The sequence below is a fragment of the Heterocephalus glaber genome, unplaced genomic scaffold (genome assembly GCF_053883595.1).
Source record: "Heterocephalus glaber isolate CG9 unplaced genomic scaffold, H.glaber_assembly_v1.0 deba00001444, whole genome shotgun sequence".
NCBI lineage: Eukaryota > Metazoa > Chordata > Mammalia > Rodentia > Bathyergidae > Heterocephalus > Heterocephalus glaber.
The window spans coordinates 11,516,071-11,542,522 of record NW_028258297.1 but is presented as its reverse complement, the minus strand read 5'-3'; the positions used below and the strand labels follow the sequence as shown (position 1 = coordinate 11,542,522).

The following is a 26,452-nucleotide window of genomic DNA, read 5'->3' as shown; positions in this document are numbered from 1 at the left end:
CAATGGGAGACATGTTCTATGTGATAGGTGAAGTGATCTCGGGGCTCCAGGTCACCTAGACTGGAGGCGGCAGAGGTCAGACTGAGGTCCATGAGCAGGGGACAAGTTGCAGACAAGATGATCCTCTAGGTCACTGCCACCTCTGATCCCAGTCCTTCCTTTCCCTCCCTCTGTCTTTCTTTCTTGACTTTCACTTCTTGGAGTCTGTTCTGTCCTCATCTGAGGACCTGGGCAGGAGTTAAGGTGGGAATGAAGAGAAGAAAAGAGTACCAGGGAAAGGTGTGAGACCATGGCCATAATGAGAAAAAGCAGAAGCCCAGGCCCGAGGTCAGGAGATCCCATTTGTCCTCCTTGGAGTTCCCCTTCTCTGCTCACAACTCCTTGGTTTTTGGGCAGTGCCACCTCAGGCTTCTGGCAGGACCTGCTCAGAAAAGAGAAAGCACCATTCCTGGAGAAGGCTTGGCTCCAGTACTGTGGACTCTGAGCGATTTTTGCTTGTAACCCCCTGGCCATGCCAACAGGAGTGAAAGAAGAGACAAACTGCGACTGAAAGGCAGCAGCTAGGGTAACAGTGAGCATCACCAGGGTTCTGATCTTACGTGGTTCCCTCTTGGCAGCACCAAAGGCTCAAAGAGGCTTCACCCAGAGTGTTCTCTGTCTCTCAGCCTCTAAGGCTGTTATTTAATGAAAGGAGTCATCCAGCTGAAGCTTCCTCTTCCACCAATCCAGCCAAGGCAGAGCCCTCCTGTTCTGTGAGGCACAGGGAGAGGAATGCTATGAGGACTGTGTCAGTGGAAACAATAGAATCCCTGCACAGGGCAGTGGGAAGGAATGTTCTACTGATTTCATGGGGCTGGGAACATTTGTGTTCATGAATGCTGATGGCTAGTGTTTACTGCGGGTCTGTGATGGAAGGATGCTTACATACACCTCATTAGGTGATCACGAACATTCCGCTGCTTGCCTGTGTGGCTCCCATCGTAAAGCACAAGAAACCATCAGAAACATCAGGTAGCATGGCCACTTGGTCACAGAGGTGCTTGGGCCAGAAATTGAACCAAACTCTTTGTGATCCAAACTCATGTTTTGGATGATTATATTTTAGTCCTTTACTTTAGAAAATATTTGCTAATGTATATACAATCATGGTAAATGACTCTTCTCATTGAAAATCAATGCCTTTTACCCTGTACACAAGTTCCTGTCTTAGTAAATTTCCTGTGCTCCCATACCATGGCTTCCAAAGCCTGTACCTCTTTGCTTCTGCAAGATCCTGCATCCCTTGTGGGCTTGGAGGCCTGCCAAGGTCCTGTACTTGGATCTGCTCTGGGCAGTCCAGGCCCCCTTGCTGTTCTGCCCTATCTAGTGGATCTTAGGTTGTTTCTAATTTTTTAAGCAAATAATGGTATACTAACCATTCTTCTCAGGTAAAAAAAAAAAAATCCTGCCTATATTTGGGATTATTTTCTTAAGATATGTATAGAAGTAGACTAATTGGGCCATTGGCTGTCAACATTCAACAGGAGCAGTGTATGGCCATGTGCATTGTTTCAATCTACTGACTGTTTGGAGTCTTTTTTGTTTTTTCACTTTGTGTTTTTTGAAAACATTTACATAGGAGAATTTCTTCAAGGTATTTCCTGTATTTGGAAGAAAGTGCTTAACCAACTCTGTATTTCTAATGGTGAATCCGGCACAGTGACAAAGGCATGGACTGGGCAATGTGAAACAAATGGTATTCTACAAGCCCTTGCATGAGTCTAGGGGAAACTTACAGTGACATCTCAGTGAAGATGCTTGCTGTGTATGTGTCTTGCAGGGCAGGGAAAAATTCAGAGAGAAAACAGTGAGGAGGCAGACATAACATGCAAGGTCATGCCTCCATGAACCACCAAGAAGTGTTCTCAAATTCAATGGTTGACTCTTTAGGCACATAACATTCACACAATCAACACAAATTGTCACAGAAACATAAGAAAGTACAGGGCAACATGATTCCTCCAGAGATCCATAACTCCCCATGAACTGAAAATAAAGATAATGAAATGGATGTAGCACTGGAAAAGAGAATTCAAAAGATTGACTTAGGAACTGATGAGTGACTTAAAAGCAAACACAAACATCTGAAACATTAAGAAAGACAATGGTGGATATGAAAGAGCAAAACAATAAATGGACAGAGATTTGAAGGAGAACCAAATAGACATCTGGGAAATGAAAAAGTCAACAAGCCAAATCAAAAATTCATAGGGAAAGTTTTCCCAGTCAGTAGGCTAGTAAGGAAGGCAGAATCTAACAGCTTGGAGACAAAGTTGTCACTTTCAGATAGTAATGAAAGAAAAAATAAGAAATTATAAATAAAACATCAAAGAATTTGGGGCACAGTTTAAGACAAATGTATGAGTTTTTGGCATACAGAAGAACACTGAGTTATGCATATAACACATCAAAAATCTATTCAGTGAACCTGGTGAAATATTTCCCACATGTAGAGAAAACTGAGGCATTTAGAACACAAACAGGCATAACCAGGAAAGAGCTTCCCTCTATCATATTATAGTCAAAATGACATGAGTAGAGAACAAGGAAAGACTGCTGAAAACTGCAAGACAAATGCCAACACAATTATAGAATTACTCCCTTCAGAATGGCTGCAAATTTTGAAGCAATATCCTGAATCCAAAGAGAACATGGTGGGATGCATTTTATGCACTAAAAGAATATAGCTAGCAACTTAGAAACCTATTTCCAGAAAAGTTATCTTTAGAACCAAATGAGAAATCAAAACCTTTCAAGATTGGCGTAACGAAAAAAATCCATGATCACTATACAAGAATTGCAGAGGATATTTAAAAGAATCCTATACACAGAAGATAAATACAACCACAAAAGCATGGTAAAATAATTCTTTCTTGACCAGATAAGCAAAACAAAATGAAATAAAAAGCATACATTGAAAAAATCAAAGGAACAGGAATTGGGATAAGTTTTCAGTACTAACCCAGAAGTTAAATGGTCTCAATTCTCTAATTAAAATGCATTACCTCATTGCATTTGAAAATAAGACCCTACTATTGGCTGCCTGAAAGAAATACACTTCACCAGCAAAGGCATACACAGATTGAAAGGGACAGGATGAAAAATGATATGCTGAGAAAGGATTCCAAAGGAGAGAAGAATATCTATACTCACATCCAACAAAAAATATTTCAAGACAAAAGTTTTCAGAAGAGACAAAGAAAGTTCACCATATATTAGGAATGGAAAATACCCACCAGGACAATATAAAAATTGCAACTGTCTATATATTGAATGCCTCTGACTCAGACAAGATTCTCCTTTTTCCATCTGCTGGGGGTGGGGTGAGGAGAGGCTGGTAGTGCCCTCTAATGCATTTACAGAGCTGGATCTCACAGTCCCTTGTACAACCCCTAGTGCCATTCCACAACCTTCCTCTTTTGGGATCTACCAAAATGAAGACAGCTTTCTCTTTCTGGCTAGAGCTTATGTGCAATATCCTTAGTACTTAGCACAGAGCATTTCAATTTAAACTCTTGTGTATAAATTATCAAATACATATTTTAAGTTGGAACTTACTTTGTACTATGAAAAATATGCCAAATACTCTTACACTTCATATACCCACGAAACTGCATATCTTTTTGTCGAGATTTCAACAGAGAAATACTAAGATTATGAATTCGTCTTTTCATCAGTATATTTAGGCCTAAATCTTCCTGAAGTTTCCACTTGTTACTTCGGGCTGAATTTCCCATCTGTGGAAAGACAAATAGTATTGTCCTTGGGATAAGGCAAGTGGGTTACCAGTAGCTAGGACCTGTGATTGCCTCTTCCCCTTCCTGTGAGATTAGCAGCTTCTGTTGACATTGAATGCAATTCCCTCCAACCTCCCCTGAGCTTGGCAACCCTATGAGGTTTGTTTTGCTGGGCATTCCAATGACTTCTGAAGGCCCCATATCACATCTCAGCTTAGGGCCGGGGATTTAGCTCAGTGGTTCAGGCGCCTGCCTCGCAAGCACAAGGTCCCAAGTTCGATCCCGGTATCAAAAAAACAAAAAACCCCAAACATCTCAGCTTGAAGATACTTCCCTCTTCCCATGTTACTCCCAAGAAACAGGAAACAATGAGTGGGTTCCTGTTCCAAAGCATTAAAGTCAGAGTGTGCAGTGTGTGTGAGCCAAGCTCACCACTCCAGGACCAAGTAGAGGGAATGTGGCTTCCTATACTGCTGACCCCTCTGCCTTCCACAGCTGATGGTGTTGTTCCCAGGAGCCATTCTGAAGCAGTGCAGGGCTGCTTTCCCATTGCATTACAATGGCCCTCCCTGTGAGTGAAAATTGTTTCTGGAGCAAAGATTTTTGGAAAGTCTCCAACTCTGAAGCTACAAGCATCCTGGAAATTACTTCTTGTGATATTACTTGCTGAGCTTTCTTAAATGCCAAGTCTTTAAGAACTCTTGATGAGATGCTGTCTGTTCCCATCCCTAGAGGGGAGAGACCCCTACTTTCCCCTCATGTTGAATCTGGATGATCCATCATAGGACTGGGTTCAAACAGTCTCTGAAGTTCTGATGCATTGTGCACTGTGACCTGGGGATCCACGTGGTAACAGAATTGTATGTCCCAAGGATATGTAACAGGTTCTCCATTTTACCTTGGTTTTGTGAGGCTTTCAAGCTAGAGTCATACTGGTAGAATATGGATGGATTAGAGGTAAGAGAAGTTACCAAAAAATCACAAAACTTAAGCTCAAGCAAGGAAGAGTGGCCAGGAATGTCAAATTGTTACTGATGAAATAGCTATATAAATGTAACTTCAAGTTGCCTTACTTGACTTAAAAATCACTAATACTGAAGGTTGTGCAGCTGGGTGGTGTACAGTATTAGTCTCTACAGCTTTGCTACAGATAACACCTCTGCCATGTGGACTATGATGATAAGAGCTTCCTAAGTTACATTTCAGGGAGTTTAGGGCTGTTTCTGCTGAACACACTGACTCTTCCTTGGAGCCTGTACATGTCCCATTAGTGACTGAATCAGGGGAAGAACAAGCAGTTGCTTTTCTAAAGTGTGGTGAGTGGTTCCTGTGGCTTCACCTGCTGTCCCTCCCTCAAATGCTAGGGTGACAGGTGTCCATAAGGCTCCATGGAGATTGGTCCAGGCTGACACAGAGCCTAAAGGAATACAGAAGTCCCACAACATTTCAGCTAAATAATTTTAGCCATGAAGCCATGGCAAAGCCAGGGCATTGACCCTTGCCTGAAGGTACCATGGGAGGAGATCAGCAGACAATGAACTTTGCTGGGGGGATGTCAGAGGGGGTCTCAGGGGAAGCCATGCAGGTCAGCTCCAGGTGGTGAGGCAAGTGCTCCTGGCAGAAGAACCCATGGAAGCCCATATCTAGAAGCTGTGTGGACATGACATCCCACAACAGCAGTACAACAAAAATGAAGCCTGTGCTGATGCTGCTGGTGGGAGGGGGCTCAGTTCCATGCCAAGAGACACATGGAGCAACCTGTAGAGGGCCTTTCTTTTGGAAGACCACAAATAATACCAGCTGAGGTAGGCTGGGCCTAGAAGGACCTGGAACCCGGGGCTCAGCTGGATCCTCTCACTAAGTAAACAAGCAGGGTGGGGTGAGGGTGGTGCCCAGCAGGCAGAGTGCTTGGGGTGAGTGAAGATGAGCTGCTCAGAAGCTGTGAATTTCAGTTTCTCTATCAGGTGCCGGCCTCTATCTGCCCGGAGGACGCCTCTGCACATTGTTTAGTCCACAGCTGGTGACTGGATCCACACAGCTCAGGAGAGCTGGATTGTGTTCAAACGCAGCCAGGAGAAGAATCCTTGGTAAGTTGGGGACTCCCTCATTTCTCTTTTGCTTCAGGCTGTATCTTTAGGACTCCAAAGGTCTTTTCTTATGAGGTGCTTCTCCTCTTTCCCATCCACTTAAGGCTTATATCAGACTCCCTTCTGTTAATGAACTCTGCTATATACCCTCTCTGCTTAGAGAGTTAGTTATTTCCCCCTTTTTGACGTTAAAAGTAAAGCCATTCTGTACACAATCCTCACACCTTTGCACACTTTGCTCTAGTGCTAGGGTAAGACCTGGGCTGAGTTGCTGGGTCACACCCAGGGCACATTTCGCAGTTAGATGGAAAATGATGATCATCTTCAGAAACTCTAGAATCTTCAATAACTGCATAACCGAGAAGGGACTGTGAGCTTACAGATGGCCAGTGAAGGATGCTGCTGCTTATTTTGTGGTTATGCAAACCACTAGTTTTAAGCTGAATCTGTTTGTATTAGCTCGCCTTTCTGGGTATTAAGCAAAGGACCCCTACCCCTTCCCCGCAAGAGTCCCTGGCAGCATTAGGAAGCAGGAGAGTAAGGCGAGGAGCTGAGCCTGACATCTGGACCTGGGTGTCACCTGGGGAAGGGGCTTTAGAAGTTCACACTCAGGTCCTGCCTCTCTTCACACTGTAGCTGGGTCCTAAGCTTTTCACTTTTTCTTTGTCCTCATATAAATGTATTTACACTTAAGGAAAGAGCTATAAATAAATAAGTGGAAATTCTCAGAAGTCTTCTAGCACTGTCAAGTTTACTTGAAAGTAGCCAGGTAATTTGCATGCAATGTGAGCCATAGTCTTATCAGTTCTCTGCCAGAAGGAACTGACCATGGAGGCAAAGAAGAAACATTAATAGACTTACTCAGCTGCTAGGAAAAGTGAACCTGCGTGACGTGCTCAGTGGCTGGAGGATCCTGTGTCCAGGGAATACCTCTCACACCCCACGTTTGGGCCAGCCTGTGGCATTAGGGCAGAGGGTACATACATTGGTTCTTTGAGACTTATAGAGGCTGTTGCAGAGATGACAACAGAGCCCCTGCTGGGTGGGTGTAGTCTCTTGGGGAGACAGCTGCCCACAGAAGATGACACGGATACAAGTACCAAGGAGTTCACCACCTTCTAAGGAAGCCAGGGAGGCCTTCGGGCAGCCAGCAGAGAGGACGGTGGTCTGTGAGCCGGGCTTAACATGGAGGGGAGAGTGGGGAACACATCCCAGGTGAGGGCACAGCCCCAGCAAAGCCCTGGGGCCTGGGAATGGAGATCATGGTCATGGAAGGTGCCTGGCATCAAGGTGCATGGTGTGAAAGAAGAGGTGAGTCAGGAGGAGCTGGAGCAGAAAGGAAGGTTTTGGTTCTAGATTCAGCAACTTGAACCTGACCCTGGCAGGTCTGTAAAGCTTCTTCAGAAGTGGCCTGCTGTCTTAACTCCCTCTGTCCCTGGCCAAGGAGGTTGCCCTGCAGCCATGGACAGGGAGAGAATCTCTGCTCAGCATCTTTTCTCTGCTTCCTGGGGAGAGCTCAGGCCACAGGTGAAAGGGAAAGAAAGAGTCCTTATGTGCTCTGTGCAGGTGTCCAGAATAAGGGCTGGGCAGGTGCCACCTGGGTTTCCTCCCAGTATCTCCTTTCTCTCCCCACCAACCACCTTTCTGGGAATTAAGCTGCAGGCAAACTCATCCCATAAGGACTCCCTGTGTAGCAGGCAGGCAGCAGCGAGCATTTCCTTCATAAGCAAATAACTAAGCCTCAGATGAGGATCCGAGCAAGGCCAAAAGTGACAAGGAAAGATGAGAAGCAGGATGTAAGCTATTTCCAAATATGTGGAGTCCCTCAAGATCCTGCTCTTTCTGTCTTCCCATCTTTCTGGTTCTCTGATTTGGCTCATGTTCCCCAGGTCTCATGACCTCCAAACCCCGTGTTATCCCGAGTCAGTCCACATTTGAAGCAAGAAGAGAGGAAAGAGCAGCCAGCTGTCCTGTCATAAAACTGTCCTGTCTCCATCTAAGTTTCCCCAGAAGCTGCTCAGAGCCTTGCCCTCGAGTCTTGTGGGTTAGAACAGGGTCACACAGCCACTTTTACTGAACCCTCATCTGGAAGCTCATCCCGTGGGAGAACCAATGCCGGAGAGAGCAACGTTGGGGAGGTGGAAAGGTTTTATTCAGGGCCAAGTAATGAATGGGTAAATGGGAGCTTGTTTGCAAATCAACTTCTGAATGACATGAGGGCAGAGAGTCACAGAGGACAGAAATAATGATGGAAAAGACAGGCTAGTGAAGGAAATGAACTTCCCTGTTCTTTCTGGGAATACGGAGATCTCAGGTACAGCCACTTTTGCTGTACTTCATGGTCTGATGTTTCCTGGTAGAACAGCTGCTAGGAATCCTCAGCCTAAAAGTAGAAGAAGTCAGACTAAGCAAGTCGAGGTAAAATTCACTCTGGATTGTGGTTCAGGACAAAATGTTTCCCAGGTGAACATGTCCATTGGCAGTGCTGTCCAGTCAGCCATTGGATATCTGTGTACCCAAAGGAAGAGTCGTTGTATTCAACAAAAGTGGTCTTCCTGTCCTTTACAAGTAACCTGGGCCACCATTTTCATCTTAATCCGCACAGCACAGGTGCTATCTGTAGGAAAAGTGGGAAGCAGACAACATATTTTCCAACTCTGTCATTCCCCCATTGAGTGTTTCTTATGTCAACAAAGACTAAGTAAACCTTGAAGCTTGCTTAGGTTTAGCCTCTGTGACGACTATGAGCTGCAGGATGCCTCAGGAACAAGACACCTATTTGTCTCATGTCTGCTACAAGAGGCAGTATGGAAGAAGAGCAGGGAACCAGTGATTTTTGCACTGGATGGACAAACATTGGGCCAGGGGAGCCACTCTGCTGTTGAAGTAAGAACAGAGAACAAATATGAGCACTTGGAGATGGATCTGCCCAGGAATGGCGAGAGCTGCTGTTGCCGGGAACAGAAAGGGACATTGTAGGAACCATTGCTACCTCGAGGGCCGCAATGTGGATAAACTATACTGGGTCAAAGGTAACAGCAGCCTTTCTGTATAGCCAACACAGTGTCTCATTCTGTTTCTTTGGCAGTAGGAAACTACCTGACACCGGTTCATTTATAGAGAATAGAGGTTTATTTAGTTCACGGTTTTGGAAAGTGGGAAGTCTAAGGGAGGGGATGGTGTTGGTGTCGCTTCAGCATCTGCTGAAGAGATATTTGCTTTGTCGTAATGTGTGGGGTGTCACGCAGTGAGACAGAGCAAGCAAGATTCAGTTGAGATCTCTCTCTTATGAATGCGTGTGTCCAACCATGAGGACCTCACTCTTATGGCCTCATCTAATTCTAATTACCTCCCAAAGGCCCCCTCCAAATTCCGGCAGCATAGGGATTTGGGGATTAAGATTCTAACCTAAGCTATTTAGAGGCACATTTACACCACAGCTGAGGGAGCTTGGTACTGTGTGGCTGGCCCCGAGACGTGGGTTTGTCTGTGCATAGGTGCAATTGCGAAGTGCTCTTGCTCTGTGTCATTGTATCATGGTCTCAGGGCAATGGTGTCCGAACTTGATATTCCCTGAGAGTATTAATGTCCAATGGTAGAGTAACACAGCCTGGCTGAGCGTCCAGCCCAGCTTTATGCCTAGGGCTTCCCTTGCTCTTTCTCAACACTCACAGACAGATATATGAATAATTAGAAGAGAAAACACCCATAGACTCACTTCTTATTAAAACTGAGTGCCGGTTGACCTTGGATACTGTACTAACTCTTCTTCACATTACAACTACAACTACTTTTAGCTCTTCTATATATGTTATTTCAATCATTCTCTTTTGAATATTATGCTGAACTCATGTCTCAGAGACTCCACGTAGCCCTATTAAACATGATCACACTGATCCTTCTCAATTACTCTCTTACTACTGAAGGTTTTAGGACTCACAGCTTCCTCTTTGAGCACTGCTCCACACATCATGGAAAGCAAACTTGCTTTTCCAGAGCAGTAGATATCACGGGCTGAGGAGTCCTGGTTTCTTTGAGTGGAGACTATGTCCCTATGTCTGTCTGCAAGGGACAAAGAGCTTCTAGAAAATAGATCTTTTCAATGTGAGATCTCATTCTGATTTTTCCATTTTACCAGTATATCTCATTCTCTTAGTTACTTTTCTCATTGCTGAGACAAAACACCTGACACCCAGAAGTTAAAGGAGGAAAGATGCATTTCAGCTCACAGTTTGAGTTTCACTCTGTGGTCAGCTGGCCCTCCTAAGGCAGGGCAGGATGGCAGAGGACATCACAGAGGAGAAACTGTCCATGGAAGGGCAGGCAGAACACAGCGAAGCATCGAGCCTCATTTTCCTTATTTCCCATCCAGGCTACAAGTATTTTGGTTGGTGGCACTAACACTCAGAGTGGACCTTTGCATTATCCACACCCAGAACTATGATAAACCAATCAGTGAACTAATCAAGTACCACTCCCCCTTACTCCCAATAGCACACACCCCAGATCCAGCACCTCTTAACAGCCCCACCTAGAGCCCACGAGGCTTTGAGAAGACATATAGATGATGCCGTAACAGTGAGCATCCCTGCTTTATTCTTAGAGAGCTGGGATTTAGCAACCAGTAAAGTTTCTCATAAACTGACATTTGTCACATCAGGAGTCATCCTAATTCTTTCCCCACAGTTGTTCAAACTCCTTCTATCATCTTCCAAGTGCTGGCACCAAAAAGTAGAGCTTTACTGTGATTCCAGTCACTGACTACTAAAAAATGACACCTGTTTTCTTAAAATCAAAAAGAAATATCAAAGTATCAAGTACTTATACTTGGGGAAAATCAGTTAGTAGGAAGGGCTTTGCTCACACTTGACCGAAGGAAAAGCTGTTACTTTCATTTTTTTACCTTTTTCTTCAGAAAGTAAGTCAGTGTGTGAGTGCGTGTGTGTGTTACTAAGGCAGATACAATATCTGTGATATTCTTTTGTGTTTTTTTTTACAATTTCTGGGGTGTATGGGGTTTCATCTAAACTTTTACTACACTGCAGGTACAGAAATATATGGACGCATTTCTGGAGAATTGACATTTTGCAAAATGCAGCAAACATTTTTATTTATACATGAGAAAAAGAAGTGTTCAAAAGGGTATGCATTTCCAGTTATCGCAGGCTATTTGTGAGAGGATTTCTGGAGGTAAAACACGTTTAAGTTTAACCAACAGTAGCATGTCAGTATATTTAAAATCATGACAAAATCTTCTCTCATGTTGCCCATGACAAATTACTATGATGTTGTATGTTTGCAGCAAGATGTTGATACAGCATAAATCCCGTGGTGTTTTGGTTTTCTTCTGGAGATTAAAGCTGTTTTTCTTGGGATAAATGCAGCAGCAAAACACAAACCAGTTGATCAAAAAAGCACTTCTTCCATAACTCCAATCATTTTCAGGACACATCAACGGACAGTCGTCTTGCAATCCCCAGTTCTTTAAGGGTTACGTCTCTGCACGTAAGCAGGTCTGTCCGAGCTTGCTCTCCATCAGGCCAGTTTGCTGACGACAGCCTGGTTGAGAGCTGTCAGCTGGTTGGTCCACTTATCTAGTGCAGAATACCATGCATCGCCTCGCCTCCGAGGATCCAGTGCGAGGAGCTGGCTGACTTGATCAGTTCGGCCGTGGATCGTGTTATCCAATATGCACTGCACCAGCAAGCTTTCCACATCAGCTCATCCATGCTTAACTCCTTAGAAATCAAAGGAATATGTACTCTTGTGGAAGGCTTAATTAACTTATGAGCACTTGTGTTCTGATGTGTAAAAGCTCTTCAGTGTGTTCTCTTATGAAAGGACCATGCACGGTGTTGCTGTGATTTGTTTTCAGACTCGTTTCGAATTTGGTGATGTCATTATTCTGATAGGCACTTGCTGATCTGTCATTGTTGGAATTTCTGGATCATTTTTGTATGGCTTAGCCTCCTGTGAGTCAAATGGAGTTATCCCCGATTTCATTAGCATGTTTGCTAAGACCAAGTATTTTAAGCAAGTAGTTTGCCTTGGACTTCCTGATTCATCATAAGTCTTCAAGGCTTCAAAAAAACCCCGTGTGTGCCTTTTCAAATTCACCTTCTCTCCAGTGCATCTTCCCACCATAGTCTCTGATGACCCCGTGATCAGCGGGTGCGGGATGGCGGACTTGATGTCAAACGACTGTCCATAGAGTGCTTTCAGCCTTTTTGTTCTTTTTCTGTGCTGTGTATATTTGAATTTCCAAGGCATATATTTCTAATAACTGTGTACCTTTTTTCAGGTCATCTTCAGGTCATTCCTCTCATTCTAAATATAATTTTCCAAGCATTGTGTTTGTCTTAAACCACAGCCTATCATGCTTCACATCTTTCAATGCTTCCAGTGTGGCTTCATAGAATTCCTGCAGTAAACCCATCTGTTTAGAACAGGCGATATAATCAAGAATAGAATTAATGGGTTTTTTAGAATAATTTCTCGTGACTGCACTCCAAATATAGGTCAAAAGTTGTTTATAGCTATTCATCATTTCTGGAACGTTTGTCAACTTGAAATTAACTTTAATCATTTGTTTTAGTGCTTTAAATCCCCATTCTCCTTTTTCACCTTCATGTTCCAAAACCTTTTGAAAGCTGCTTAAAGCTGCTTTCGGGTCATCTTCTTTTAGTCCTTTGGGATGATAGTACTGATTTTCCAAATCCACATTTCTCTCAGAGTTACTGTCTTCAGCGTATTCCAGGTCACAGTCCTCCTCATCACACATGAAATCACCCTCCCTGTCAGACATCTTTTCCGGGAGGGGGGTTGTGAATAGTATTCGTATTCTAGGAGATGGAGTGGTGTGAGAGTGTGTGTCTGGAAATGATTGATTTAAATTCTTAACTTTGGGTAAATGACTTTCTGAGCGTCAGTATCTTCATCTGAGAAACAGAGTTGATAATCGTGCTTTTCTAACAGGATTGTGGTGCGAACTGAAAGTGAGTCCCTCCAAAACCATTGGACTGTACCTAGAAAATGTAGATGGAGAATCAATATTAGTTTTTCCATTGTTTTTTCTATTTTGAAATCTAAATATCGTTTATTTACTCTGTAGTGGGATAAAGATTTGACTTATTTTATATTTTCTCAGCATCTACTAATGACTCTAAATCATTACTTTCTTACACTTTTACTTCCTATGCCCTCCTCAACAATAGTCAGAGTTCCTTGATTCCTCTCTTTGTGAAAAGACGATTTAATCCTCCTCTCCATCCTTCAGTGCCTCACCTCTTGACCCCTTCCATTGATCTTTCACTTTTCACTGACCATCATAACGAGTATGTTTGTTTCTAGGATTTCAATGGTCTGTTTTGTCCCGAAGTTAATAATCAAACACAGGTATTTCCCCTGTTAGGATCACGTAAATATGGCCTCCCGGAAAGCTGCCTGTGTGGTATGCCTGCACATGCTTTCTTGCAGAGCCTTAGTTTTCCTGGGGATTCTGCCTGACTCCCTCACTCACCCCTTCCGCTTGTGCTCCACCAGGCACTCTTCACTTTCTGTCTTTGCTCTATTTCTTCTGAAATATGAATCACGTGAGGTGTTACATTAAGTCTCCTTTCCCTACTGATTTTCCCTTGTTCTGCTCTGGAGTGGCTGAGTTTTGGGCCTGGAACACGCACACCGTGACCTATATATTCTCTTCTCTCTGGGTTGGTTTTCCTTTTTCCTGGACACTCTTTTTCTCTCAGTTATCCAACCCTTCCAGTGCACACACAACACACACACACACACACACACACACACAAGCATGTACACAGACACACAGAAACATGTCCATCACACAATTTTTCTTGCTTTTTTTTCTGTGCAGTTTTTTCCCAATAATGTTCTATGATACACTTGTATGATAAATACATGATTCCGCATTCAGCTCCAGATTTTTCATTTTTGTACTATTCTCTAGAGATTTTCCTTTTGTTTCCCCATCTCTTTCTAGCGTTGTTTACTTTGTCAATCACTTTTTAATTCTGAAGACCTTTTTGTTCCATAATGTTTCCATTTCAGTGCCTCTTGTATTCATTTAATGAATAAAATTATCTTTAAACTTCTCTAAAGACATGAGTTCAGGTTTTTAAAAAAGTCATTTTTTGGTTTCAAAATGTTTTCCTTCTGGAATGATGCTGCTATGGCTTGTATCTAGATGTCCTCCCAAAGCCTCATGTGGTCATAGGTGGGGCTTTCCGGAGGTGGCTGGATCTATGGTGTGTGATGCTGGGATTAAGAGTGTGATCTGGAGATTAAGGGTGTGTTATTATTAAATTAGTCCATTGATTTGTTTAGCTTTGGTCTAAATGTGGGTAATGGAAAGACCCACCTTGGGTTTGGGTAGGTACCACTGCAAAAGCAGGTAGCTTGGAAGGGATAAAACGGAGAGGCAGGCTGCTGCTGCTGCTTGCTGCTTTGCTGTATCTTGCTGGCTTGCCATGCACTTTTTCTTCTCTGTGATGCCTCTCTGCCATGCCACCCTGCCTTGGAGGCAGCAGACTATGGACTGAAACCTCTACTAAAATTAACCTTTCCTCTTTTAAATTTGGGTGCTGCATATTTTGTCTCAGCAATGAGGAAAGTAACCAATACACATGTTTTATTTGCTTCTTTTGGCCATGTTTCTACGTTGATGTCTTCTTCATTCATCTGACTCCAGACTGCCCATTCATTTTCAAGAGGGGACTAGGCATCCTTGTAGGAGGATTGAATGGTGACTCCATAAATGTCTGAACACCAAGGTACATTTTGCTGGGGACATTCAGTTCAGTCCGCACTCCCTGATTTTTTTGTCCTTCTGGGGTAGAACACAGGCTGCTATAAACTCTGTGTGAAGAAGGACCTGATGGTTTCTACTGACTTCCTTTTCATCTCTCCCTCTCTCATGATTTGCCTTCCAGACCATTCTTCTTGGCCATGAGCCTGCTCTGAATTTCTCTACATAGCAGCTCACTGAACTGTGCTTTATTCAGTTATCACCTCTTCATCCACTTCTGTCTCCCAAACATCCACTAAAGTCTTGGATCTACTGTTGAGCTCATTCCACTTTTCACAGATAGTAGAGTGAGGAGAAGCACTGTGTGGATTCCTGAGTGGGACCCAGCCTTCATCACTACTAGATTTCTGATTGGGAACAAGCTGCTTCACACCTGTCTTTCCATTTACTCACCTGTAAACAAAGACATGACTGGTGGACCCTTGAACGTTCACTGGAAGAATAGTGTGTCATCATTTATAAAGACTGAGCAATTACTGGTGTGGAGTGAGACCCACCAACTCAGTCACTATTATTATTAGCTATGATCACATGTGGAAGGATCTTTAGTAATGTTTTTGAGTAGTAGCAGAAATAATTAATAAATGCCTTTATGTCTTCCTAAATCATGACCCACCAACATCCACATTAGTTTTCCTACCTCCTCTCCAAAGGCAAGATAGTGACAAGAAATTGAAGAAATTCCATTTAAATGCAGGCTTGTTTTTCAAAGAAAAGACTTCTGGTAGCTGACAAGACTGAAAGTATCATATATGGCCCAGGTTTAAATTTAATAACATCTGACCCTCTCATGCTATTTCTACACATTTCTGAAGGAAATAATTTCAAATGCAGTCAAGGTTCTATCCAAGGAGAATGTTTGTGCATTATTATCTATATAGATGAATGGAAACAACCTTAGGTCCAACAGTTAGGGGGAGACAGGAAAGCAAGCCAGGTTCTGGCAAGTCTCCAGACTCTAATAGGATGAACAATCTGCAGAAACAAAATGGTGCAGGCTTTGGTGATCGTGGGAGAGGACACATGAAAATTTACCAATACAGGGACTTGGACAGAGGGTACCAGGCCTGGTTTTGGAAGGAGAGGGTCACTGACAAAAAACATATACACAAGCAAGGACTTTTGAGTACTTAAAAGAGTAGAGAGCATAGTCTTCAGAAACATGGGATTTGCATGAGAAAGATTTGAGGTCAAGTCCTGGCCCCAGAACTCCTGTGAAAATGCACATGTGTTCCCTGACCTTCAGGGTGCTTCCCTCTGCTTTAAAATGGGAGCCACAAAGATGCTGGCTCCATGGGGCCATGAATGAGGTGTGTAAGGAGGGTGCACAAGACAGACCCTCAAGAAACACTAGCCTTTATCACTATGAACTCAAACGTTTCCAGCCCCAGTCACTCACCAGAACATTCCTTGCCATCTCCTCCTCTGTGTATGAATTCTATCATTTCTATATGGCTGTGTCCTCATCCCAAAATCTCCTCCCTGTTCCCTCACAGGACCTGAGGACTGTGCCTTGGTGAGGTGAGGGCAGAGGCAGCTGGATGATGGCCTTTCTCTAAATAACAACCACAGAGCCTGGTGGACGGAGAACTTGCTCAGTGACGTCCACTGGTAAGTCTGCATCCCAGAGAGATACATAGAAGACCTGACCTCTAGCTGCTGATCACTGTTGCCCCAGCTGTCCCTAGTCTACTCCATAATCTCTTTCCTTCTCTCCTCCAGCCAGGACACCCTGGCAAGCTCTAAGGAAAACCTCTCAGAGACAACATTGCCATCACCATGGCCTGCGCACCATTCACAGGTATTTGCTCTACTTCTCTGGCTGGTTCCTGCTCATGAACTGGCGCTGAGGTGGCTCCTCTGAAGCCAAGGTAGCTTGTGAAGGAGACAAGGATGGAGAGGGGAGACCAAAGGAGAACCCATGGATCTCCACTCTCGGAGGTCTGTGGCTCCTCCCTTCGGGACCTTTTCCTGGGGGCAGAGTCCAGGTGCCCACATCCTCCCTGCGCTGCATTTAGTGAAGACAGCCCTGAGGGAAGAGGACAGGAGGGGAGGGGAGAGAGGGAGAGGAAAAGGGGACAAGAGGCAGAAGGGCAAGGAGGGGATGTGACAGAGCCTGGAGACTCCTCTTGCCTGTCACCTGTCCCTTGCTAGTCACTGACCCTGCAACACTTCCCACGAAGTGTCCCCTCAGCTCCTGCCCTGTGGGGTCCCAACTTCTCTGAGTGACTCAGCAGCAAAAGTGACCCAGTCCTACTGCATTGGAACCCAGTGTGACATTTGCCATATATGTGACCTGGAGCCCTTACTTCACCTATCACATGAGAACAATGTCTCCCAAGGTTTTGTGAGGATCAGTTGTAAGGAGCACACATGGCTAGGCCAGCGCCCATCACCCAGCAGGTCATCTAGAGTGTGGGTCTCCGTCTTCCTTGTACCCTGTAAGACCCCCCTCCTCCCCACACTTCTAAAGCTGTGTCTGGGGCCTTGGTCTGGCTGCCAGTGGCGGGCACCTGCCTCCCAGGTGTGACTGACACAAGGAAAAGAAATATCAGAAACTGTAATGAAAACAACCCTCCCCCAAATCAACACCCTTTTCAGTCCTGTTTCCTTCACCCATGCTCAGGTGCCTCGGAACCAAGTCCATTACTCAATTCTTCACCAGCCCTGGAGAGTAAGGTTGGGGTGAAGAATAATGGAGCTAGGAAGACTGGAAGCCAGGAGCTCCCAGCAGGCCTGGGATTTAGAAACAGGGCTGGGGTTGTATTTCTTGTGATAAATTTTTCTTTGTGTAGTAACTGGAGTCAGTGGTGGCCCTGGGCAGCCGGCCTCTGCCACTCATAGCAATGAAAGGGATCAGTGCAGAGGGTCCAGCTGCCCCCTCACCACCTGCCAAGGAGGATCCTCTCCACTGCCAGTCTTAGAACCTCTGTAATTATCAGGCAGGTCGACTTCCATGACAGATGCTGTCAGTAAAATGGAGTTTAAACCATTATTTTTCAATTTAAGAAACCTCAGGTGTATTATAGCATACCATGCAGAAGTCACTTTTAGTTTGGGGTTTGATGGGAGAAATTCTAAGTTGGAGTCAAGCTGATGTTGCCCAGGCTGATCTCAAACTCCTAGGCTCAAGCAATCCTCCTGCCTCATTCCCCTAGAGCTGGGCCTACAGGCCGGTGACACCACATCGAGATAGGCACTTTTTAAACATGGGAATTAACTGTAGTGTCCAAGAAATGTTGACAAGTTAGCCTTGGATTCAGTTCCTGAGCTTTCTGCTTGATGACTTTGAGGAGACATTTTTCCTGTATGAGTCTCTCTTCTTTGAAAAGAGAATAATGGTTCTCTTGTTTTTACAGAGTAGGAAATACATTTTTAAAAAATTAATTTTATTGGTACATTTTAGGTATACAATATAATGACATTCATCATTGGAAATTTGCACCTTTACATAGTCTCTCTTGGTTCTTATTTTTTCCCCCTTCCCCTGCCCTCCCTTCAACCCCTCCATCCCTCCCTATTTACAAAGATTTTGTTTCCATTTTTTTCATTTTCTCATATTAATTCCATTCCCTTCTTTCCTTTCCCCTACCCTTCTCACTTCCCCTTCCCCTTTGCCCCTTTTCTTCCTATGGAAATACATTTTATATCGTGTTCAAGTACACACATAAATTTGTTCTGGTCCCCAATCCTTTATCTGCAATTCCATAGACTCCAGGTCCATGTAAACTTCACACTTCCATGGTAATCAACAGGGCAGTAACCCTGGCCTCTTTACTGGCCTGAGGCTGTTTACAGCCTTGTCTCTATTTGTCTCATTTAATTTGAATACCTATTTGTTTCGCTGTCAAATCAGAAATGGATTTGACTACTAGCATTGACTTGTAATATTCCATGTTTGTTCTGTGTTCCCTCTATGAAAGATTGAAAATTATATTTACTGTATATTTAAAAGTAACTATTAGAGAGGATTTTGAGTTTTCTCAACCCAAAGGAAATGAGCACTGCTTAAGGTGATGAGGTGCCAGTTTCCTTGAAATACCACACTGTACCCCATAAATATATGAAATTATTTGTGTCCATTAAAAATAGAAATTGAAAAATATTTTTAATATTTTAAAAGATTAAATTTTGGAATTTCTAGGCAATCTATGTCATATAATTTATAGATAATTATTAGATACATATGAAATATAGGAAATGTGATAAAAGTACAGTGAATTTTAAAATTTGCAAGAAATTTATTACGGTGAAAAACACATTACAATTAATCCTCTTCATAATACTCCCCCTTGCTTCAAACACATTTCTCCTATCACCCATCATTCTTGCCACTTTTTGAAGCTATTCTGGAAGTCATCTTACACGAATGGATTCAATTGTGCTGTCCTGTCTTCCTTGATGTCCTAAATGGATTCAAACCATTTAACTTTCACCATCATTTTGACTTTGAGAAGAAGCAGGAGTGGCGTGGCCCCAGATCTGGTGAATAAGGTAGAAGAGGACACATGGTAATGATTTTACAAGCCTGCCTTTCCATTGGATGGCACTCAGCAGCAGCATTAACCATATTTTAATCACATTCCATTTAGACACTGACAAAGGAGGATTTCCAGAAATGCTTCAGAAAGTGTCAAGAACAATGGGAAGTGTGTTTGAAGTGAGAGGGAGTCTTCTGAGAGGGGCTAATGGCAATATGTCTTGTATTGTAAAAAGTTTTAAAAATTTTAAAATTCACAATATATATTGATCACCCTGGGTATGAACTTAAAATAATTCACAAAACAATGCACAACCATTCTATGTCCAACACACTCTGATATTGTCAGTTATATTTCTTTTTTACAGTGCCACTCTTGACCTAAACTAATTTCAGAACCCACTGATGGGAGGAAAGTCACATTTTGAAGATGCTGGTACACAGTACTTGACTCACAATAAGTTCTTGGGAGATGGAAGCCATCATTGGCACTGTCACTGTCTGAAAGCTCTGTGCAGTTTACAAAAAAAAATCAACTGGTTTTCAACAGTTTCTCAGGAAAGCACAGTAGTACTTCTGGCCACAATGATGCACACCTGTAATGTCAGCCACTCAGGAAGCAAGGCCAATCTGGGCAGTGTAGCAAGACCCTGTCTCAAAATAAAATAAAAAGGGCTGAGAATGTGGCTCAAGGGTAGAGCACTACCCAGGTACGTATAGAGCCCTAGCTTTTATTCCCACCACCACAAAATAATAACAAAAACCCCCAAGGCAATTCTTGGTGAATTCGTTATCTGGTGCTGCTACTGAACATCACAGGTTGGTGGCTTGAACAAAAGCCCTCAAGTGGCTTTGCTTATCTGTCTTCCTTATTGGCCCTATTTCCAAGCACAGTGACTGGGGTTAGGCCTCTAACTTATGCATGTGACAGACACAATTCAGTCCATAACACTGGAGATTCTATCAAAAGTTTCCATGCGACAGCTGCTCAGGAAGGTGAACGTTTAATCACGGCGTACTCCAGCCATTATCACTGTATTCTAACTTTTTCCTCTTTTTCTCCCAACTAGAAAACAGCTTCATTGAGGCTGTTGTTGAGTGTCTCCAGGACATAATGAGCAGAGAAGATCTGCAGCTACTGGTAACTGAAGATGAAGCCTGGGAGACGGTCTTGGCAGAGGCAGGATTGCCCAGGTTACAACCTTAGGACATCCCAACGATGCCACCCAGGGCTCGGCTGCCTTTCTCAGTACAGAAAATCCTCCTCCAGGCAATTTTCTGTGGTTGACCTTGAGGGTGCTTTTTCCCAACAATCCCTGTGGGATGTTTTATCCATGTCATTCCCTGGCAGTGAATGGCCTTAGGTCAAAGGGACATGGTGACCCCATGAAGAAGGGTCACTTCTGCCATCTGCTCATTATGTGAACTTTGCAGTTACTTTACCACTTTTTGCCTTAGTTTCTTCCTTCAGTTTAATTGTGAGAAAAATAAGATAATGCAAATAAAATGCTCAGCATACAACTGACACACATTAGGTACTCAGGAGAAGTTAATTTTTTTTTTTTTTTGGTACCAGGGATCGAACTCAAGACCTTGAGCTTGCGAAGCAAGCGGCGGAACCACTGAGCTAAATCCCCGGTCTGGGAAGTTAATTTTTAAAAGACCAGGTGGTAAGAGAACAGGGACTAGGGTCTCCTCTTTGGAGAAGGGAGCCAGAAGGACTTGCTTTTGAACAAGTCAGAAAAATCTAGACAAGACCAACTTATGTTCCAGGAATTCTTCCTTGGGCCATTTTTCTCCCCATCTGAGAAACTGTACAAACACAACAGGCTCTTTGTTGCCTAGGAGGCAGAGAGACCAGAGTGAGGTTGCACAGAGCTGGGTGACACCCTGGCTGTCCCTGCTAGCCCCAGGACTCCAGGCTTGTGCCTTGGAGACTTGGATCATCATGTGTCCCATGGGAACAGGAGAGTTGAGGCCAGAAGGCTGGGAGCAGAATGAAGCAAAGGAAGGGCTAAAGGTGCAAAGCATAGGAAGGTCATGGGCTCGACAGAGGACATGTCAGTAGGAGAAACCATTTCCTCCCTCTTTTCATCATCCATCCCTGACGGTCACTGAGGGTTTACTTGTTTGGTCCATACCCTACTGGGCTCTGGACAGTTCTCAGCTGCCCAGGGGGACCCTTGCCAACATAGAGTAGCCTGTGATCCATAGGCAGGCAGTATACCTTAGTGACAACTTCCAGTGTCGGGAGAGCAGGCTGCCTATTTTGTGTAATGTGAGAGAGTCTGAGGACCTCAAAAGTCCTTACTGCAGAAGAAAATATGTCCCGTCATGTCTTATTCAAATTAAGGTCTTCACAGGCTTAGTGATTTCTGATAGCTGGGTCTCAGTGTCTCGTGAGACTTTGCACGTGGCCTTGGCTGCACACAGGTGACGCTGTCTCCAACTATGGTGTCCTTAGAGGGCTGACATAGGAGTAAGACCCTGAAAGTTGGGTGCCGTGTGGTGTGGGTCAGGAGACAGCGAGGTGAGGGGAGGGGAGTCAGGGTGGAGCCGAGTCTAACAGCCAGGTCTCCTGCTTCCCTGCAACTGGGGCAGCACTGACCTTCCACCTGAAAGGACAAAGAGCATTGAGCATTGGAAGAGAGCAGATAACAACTTTTTAGCTTCTTTCTGGCTCTGAAGATTTATTACTTACATTTTAAGTGCCCAGTATCAAACCAAGCAAAGACTGAGATGCAGATCAAAGACTATCTTGTTTTTTGTGTATATGTTTGTTTGTTTGTTTGTTTGTTCTTACTACCTGTAGTACTAGAGATTGAACCTAGGGCTTTTGCACTGAGCTACATTAAACCGTTTTAATATTTTATTTTAAGGCAGGGTCTCACTAAGTCACTAAGTTCCCAGGCTGGACTTGAACTTGTGATTCTCCTGTCTCAGCCTCAGAGAGTGCTAGGATTGCATGTATACACCCCAACACCCACATTCTACCTTTACTTTTGACACTAATTGCAAACCCCAGGAATTCCCAAAACCAAATCCACATTTTCTAGTTTACTATGGGGACTCTGAGCTTACTGAAGATGCTCATTACACAGTTATGTTTTATTCCAGGGAAAAAACACAGCTTCAAATCTGTCAAAGGAAGAAATGCATAGAAGTGAGTTTAGAAGGGTTGCAAAATAAAGCATCCATTCCTCTCAGGACACAGTGCATTGCATTAGTTATGTGTGGCCATTCACACCAGGAATTGTCAAGCAGGGGGATCACCCTTTGAAAGATTCTTATTCTGATACATGTCAGAGCAGTGAGGAAGACATCATTCAGCACTGCTAAGCTGGAAAGGGGGACGGGGAACAATTCTGGACACAGTAAGGACAGCTGGAGCGTAACAGCCAACAAGCAGAGTATGGGGCAGTAGAGAGCAAATTATTAACAAGAACATGAGGATTAGGGGAATTTGTGATGGTGACTTAATGAGACTCTTCCTGAAGCACGTCAGGGATGAATACATCAGAGGTTGGTGGTGGACACCTGCTCAGGTATCATTGTGGAGGTTCTCACTATCCCAACTTGGAAGGATTTGTTCTAAGAATGGGTAATTCAGGTCCACAAGATACAAGACAGACCTGGAAGGCCAAGGTTGATGCCCAGTTGAGAAAATGTTCAGAAGAGCTTAAGTACATTATGGTCAAGGAAAGAGTTCTTTTTAACTCAAGCCTGTGACCTGGAAGTTCTTTGGGGGCTGGATCACATACTACCTTCACTGGTGATCTGGGGTCTCCCTCCCACACCAGAGGTCAGTGCCTTTTCTGTCCCATTAATCTGGATGTGCAAAATTCTCCTAAAGCCCCATCACACACCACTTTGTTAATGTTGAGTATCCTTCATGGGCAATACTTGGGACCACAAATCTTTTTGAGTTCTGAATTTTTTTCTGATTTTCAGATATTTGTAGATACATAGTGTAACATCATGGGGATGATATCCAAGTTCAAACAGTAAATTCATGTATGTTTCTTTATAACTTATACACATTCTGTAAAGGTAACACTATACAATATTTTTAGCATGGTTTTTTCACTGTGACCCATCTCATGAGGTCAGGTGTGGAACTTTCCACTTGTGACATCTTATCCGAGATCAAACAAATCACTTTGGTACAGTTCAAATTTAGGATTTTTGGATTAGAGATGCTGAACTCGTGTGCTACTATAGCCAAAATCTGCAGGCAAACAAAGACATTCCTAGAAGGGAGGACTGTTCAGAGGCTTACAGGTCATATCCTAGTAAAAGGTCAATTTCCGGTAGCTGAGGCCAAACAGAACACATTTTGGATAAGACTAATCCTTCACTCTACACTAATGTGCCATGAATTTAGGTCTCACGAGTCCCACTTCTCTTTTTCCACCTTCAGAACACCCACTCTGCAAATATCTTGGTAGTCCCGGCATGGACTTGAGTGAGGAAGCATCTTTCTCAAATGCTTCCCACTAAAGAGCATCTTCTGATGACTTTTACTCATTGCCCTCTTATTGAATAGGGACCACAGAGCACTTGAGATGTCCAAAACATGTTCAGCATTGAAGGGAAAATTCTGTACACTCGTATGTACAATCATTTTTTATGGGATTAATAGTTAAAAGCTCTGTGATTGGGCAAACATGCAAGTCTGGAACCCATTTTACACATAAAGGAATTCCGTTTCTTAATCGTGTGAACTTTGCTGTTACAGGGATGAAGCTGACGCGCTCCGTGAAGCTCTGAAGGGGCTTACAGATGACATGGACAAGGTGGACGAAGAGAGGCAGCAAGAAGGCCGGCAGGCTGGAGAGAGGTTTCTGGACTTGTTTCCTCAACTGAAAACTGAGCTCTTGGAGGACATAAGAAAGCTCCGTGCCCTTGCAGGCCAAGCTAACAAGGTGCACTGGAAGTACATTCTCACTACTGTGCTGGGCATCCCCAGTGGCACAGCCTCTGATATCTTGACCCTCCTTGACCTAGTTCTAGTGTCCTTCACAGCAAGGGGCCATCCAGCACCCCCCGGACCAGGTGACAAGACACCAGCCAGAAACAATGTAGTTGATTTGTCCTCTATCCCGGTGGAACATTCACACACATCACCAGATCAAGAGGAAGCCAGAGATTTGATGTCAGCCATTGTGGAAAAACTGACAAGGTTTACAGAGTCTGTGGGTCGCTTCCCACCCAAAGTGTTTTCCCCAACTGAAAACTGGAACCAATTCCTGAAAGGCATTGGAAAGAATATCAGTGCTATCAAGCTGGCCAACAGTGACCTTGAGTTAATAAAAAAGGTCAAAGTGGCCATAAAGATGGAGAATATCATGGTCCAAGGTGGTACAGGGGTAGTACAGTCAACCTTTGGACACACTGCTATGGCAATAAGCAGAGAAACCAAGATATTTTGTACAGCCACGGGAGCTGTCTTCTTGGGGTTAGACTTGTACAACCTTGTGCAAAGCTCTGCACACCAGCAGGAGGGGGAAAAGTCAGTGCTGGGGGATGCACTTCGGGAGCAGGCTCAGGAGCTGGAGAGCATACTGGAGCACCTGGACCAGGCCTGTGAGCATTTGAAGTCAGACTCAAATGAGTGACTTCTTCTTCGCAGCAGCACCCAGGTCAGGGAGGGTGTGCGACACACAGACATGGACAAAAAGAGGCGTTTTATTAGAGGGGAAAGAGGGTGAGGTGAAGGGCATGAACCGAGGGTTAACGACTTCATTTTTTTTCATGGCTGAACACTGCAAAGGAGGCATTAAAGCAAACAGCAAGTGGGTCAAAGAGAAGGCAGGAACCAGAGCCTAAAACAACTGACAAGAAGAGAATGGTAAGTGTAGGAAATGAGAGGAAATAGTTTATTTTGGGCTAAAGCAAACATGGGGAACTACACAGAGGCAAGTATAGGAATAAACAATGGAGATGGTCAGAAAAACCGAAAAGTTGAAAATGAGAGGAAGCCAGTGTTCAAACCACTAAATATGAGAGAGGAAATAAGTGGCTACCCTACAGAACATCCCCATGATCTGAGGTCTTAGCAATAGGAAAGCCTATCTCTCGCATTCTCTAGCCCTGTCCTTCCATTGTCCACTCTCCCTTATGGCCATCAGACAGTGACTTCCACCGATCGTAGTGATGGAGTCCATGGTGGTAGTAGCAGTGGTGACAATAACAGTGATGGCTGTGCTGATGATGACTGCAGAAGTCGAGCACAAAGCAAGGTGCCCTTACTTTTGGGGGCCAACGTGCCAAGAGGGATCAAGAAAATCCCAATGAAACTTCAAATGCTGTGTTGGAAGAAAGGAAGGTGATCTGGGAGTGGGGACAAAACCCAATTCAAACAAAAGGCGAAGGGACCTGATGATGTGTAGACATCAACCTCCTTGTGGTCAAGAGTCAAGGCCCTTCTGAACCTAGCTGTTGAGCTGTTGCGGGGCATGTTGGACAAGATGGTATCTCAGATCCACCTGGCTCTTCCTGTATGTGTTCTATAAACTTTGGTGCAATAAATAGTCACTAGTTATGCTGGGGAAAATGGGTGTAAAGAAGAGAAGTTTATAAGCAAAAGCTGCTATAAAATGAAAGAAAAAGGCCCAGAGATTCAGGATTATACAGAATGTCATTTTTACTGGAGACCTTTGCATGGAAGCCTGTGGAGAGCCAACAGCTCTATAAATATTAAGGTGGACAACTTGGATTTCCTATGAAAGGGTTAAGTGAAATATTATAGAACTTGCTGCCCAGCTCTGAAGAAGTTAGGCATAGGAGGAAGTGATAAGAATAGCACAAGGACACGAAACTAGGGAAAAAAAAACATGGGACTGTCTCAAGGCCTGGGGACTTTCCAGATGTGCCTTATGTAAGATGTTTTCTATTCTTAAGTACTATAAAAGAGAACAGTAAAGTCAATAAAGAAGCTCGGATGCTGGGAGCTCCCCCAACTCTGTCTCTTTGCCTTTCTTTTTCTTCATCCTCATTCCTCCATTCAGGTGTTGTTCGACAAGTGACTGCGGGCTCCGTCAGAAGCCTGGTAAAAGGCAGCCACAAAAGGCATGGGCCTTGCAACTTGGGTCAGAGGGAGGAGCTTAGAGAGTAGTCAGGACAAAACTAAATTCATCAAAGCTGGAATGTACCTGGTTTATCTCATGATAGCATAAAGCACATCAGACACATTGCTGATATCTCACATCACTTCAGTGATAGTGATTATCTATGGCCTTATGGGAAATGGTGCAGGAAAAAGCAGGCCACGGTTACTAGGGAACAG

At 43.9% G+C, this 26,452-nt stretch overlaps 1 protein-coding gene and 1 pseudogene across 2 annotated transcripts; one reads left to right on the top strand and one right to left on the bottom strand.

Moving 5' to 3' along the window:
* The first annotated feature begins 5,004 nt into the window (after positions 1-5,004).
* Positions 5,005-26,126, top strand: LOC101705757 (apolipoprotein L3-like). 2 transcript variants are annotated; one of them, XM_087213952.1, is made up of 7 exons: positions 5,005-5,092; positions 5,729-5,863; positions 14,568-14,649; positions 16,181-16,295; positions 16,407-16,485; positions 20,235-20,358; positions 23,903-26,126. In XM_087213952.1, exons 5-7 carry the CDS (start codon positions 16,464-16,466, stop codon positions 24,780-24,782), a joined length of 1,026 nt encoding a protein of 341 aa, XP_087070078.1. In that variant the 5' UTR covers positions 5,005-5,092; positions 5,729-5,863; positions 14,568-14,649; positions 16,181-16,295; positions 16,407-16,463; the 3' UTR covers positions 24,783-26,126. The 2 variants fall into 2 exon arrangements, with proteins under 2 accessions (XP_087070078.1, XP_004845754.1); XM_004845697.3 differs by lacking the exons at positions 5,005-5,092; positions 14,568-14,649 and having other exon boundaries at positions 5,693-5,863.
* On the bottom strand, positions 11,399-12,668 carry LOC101705371 (COP9 signalosome complex subunit 2 pseudogene; annotated as a pseudogene).
* Positions 26,127-26,452: the final 326 nt, after the last annotated feature.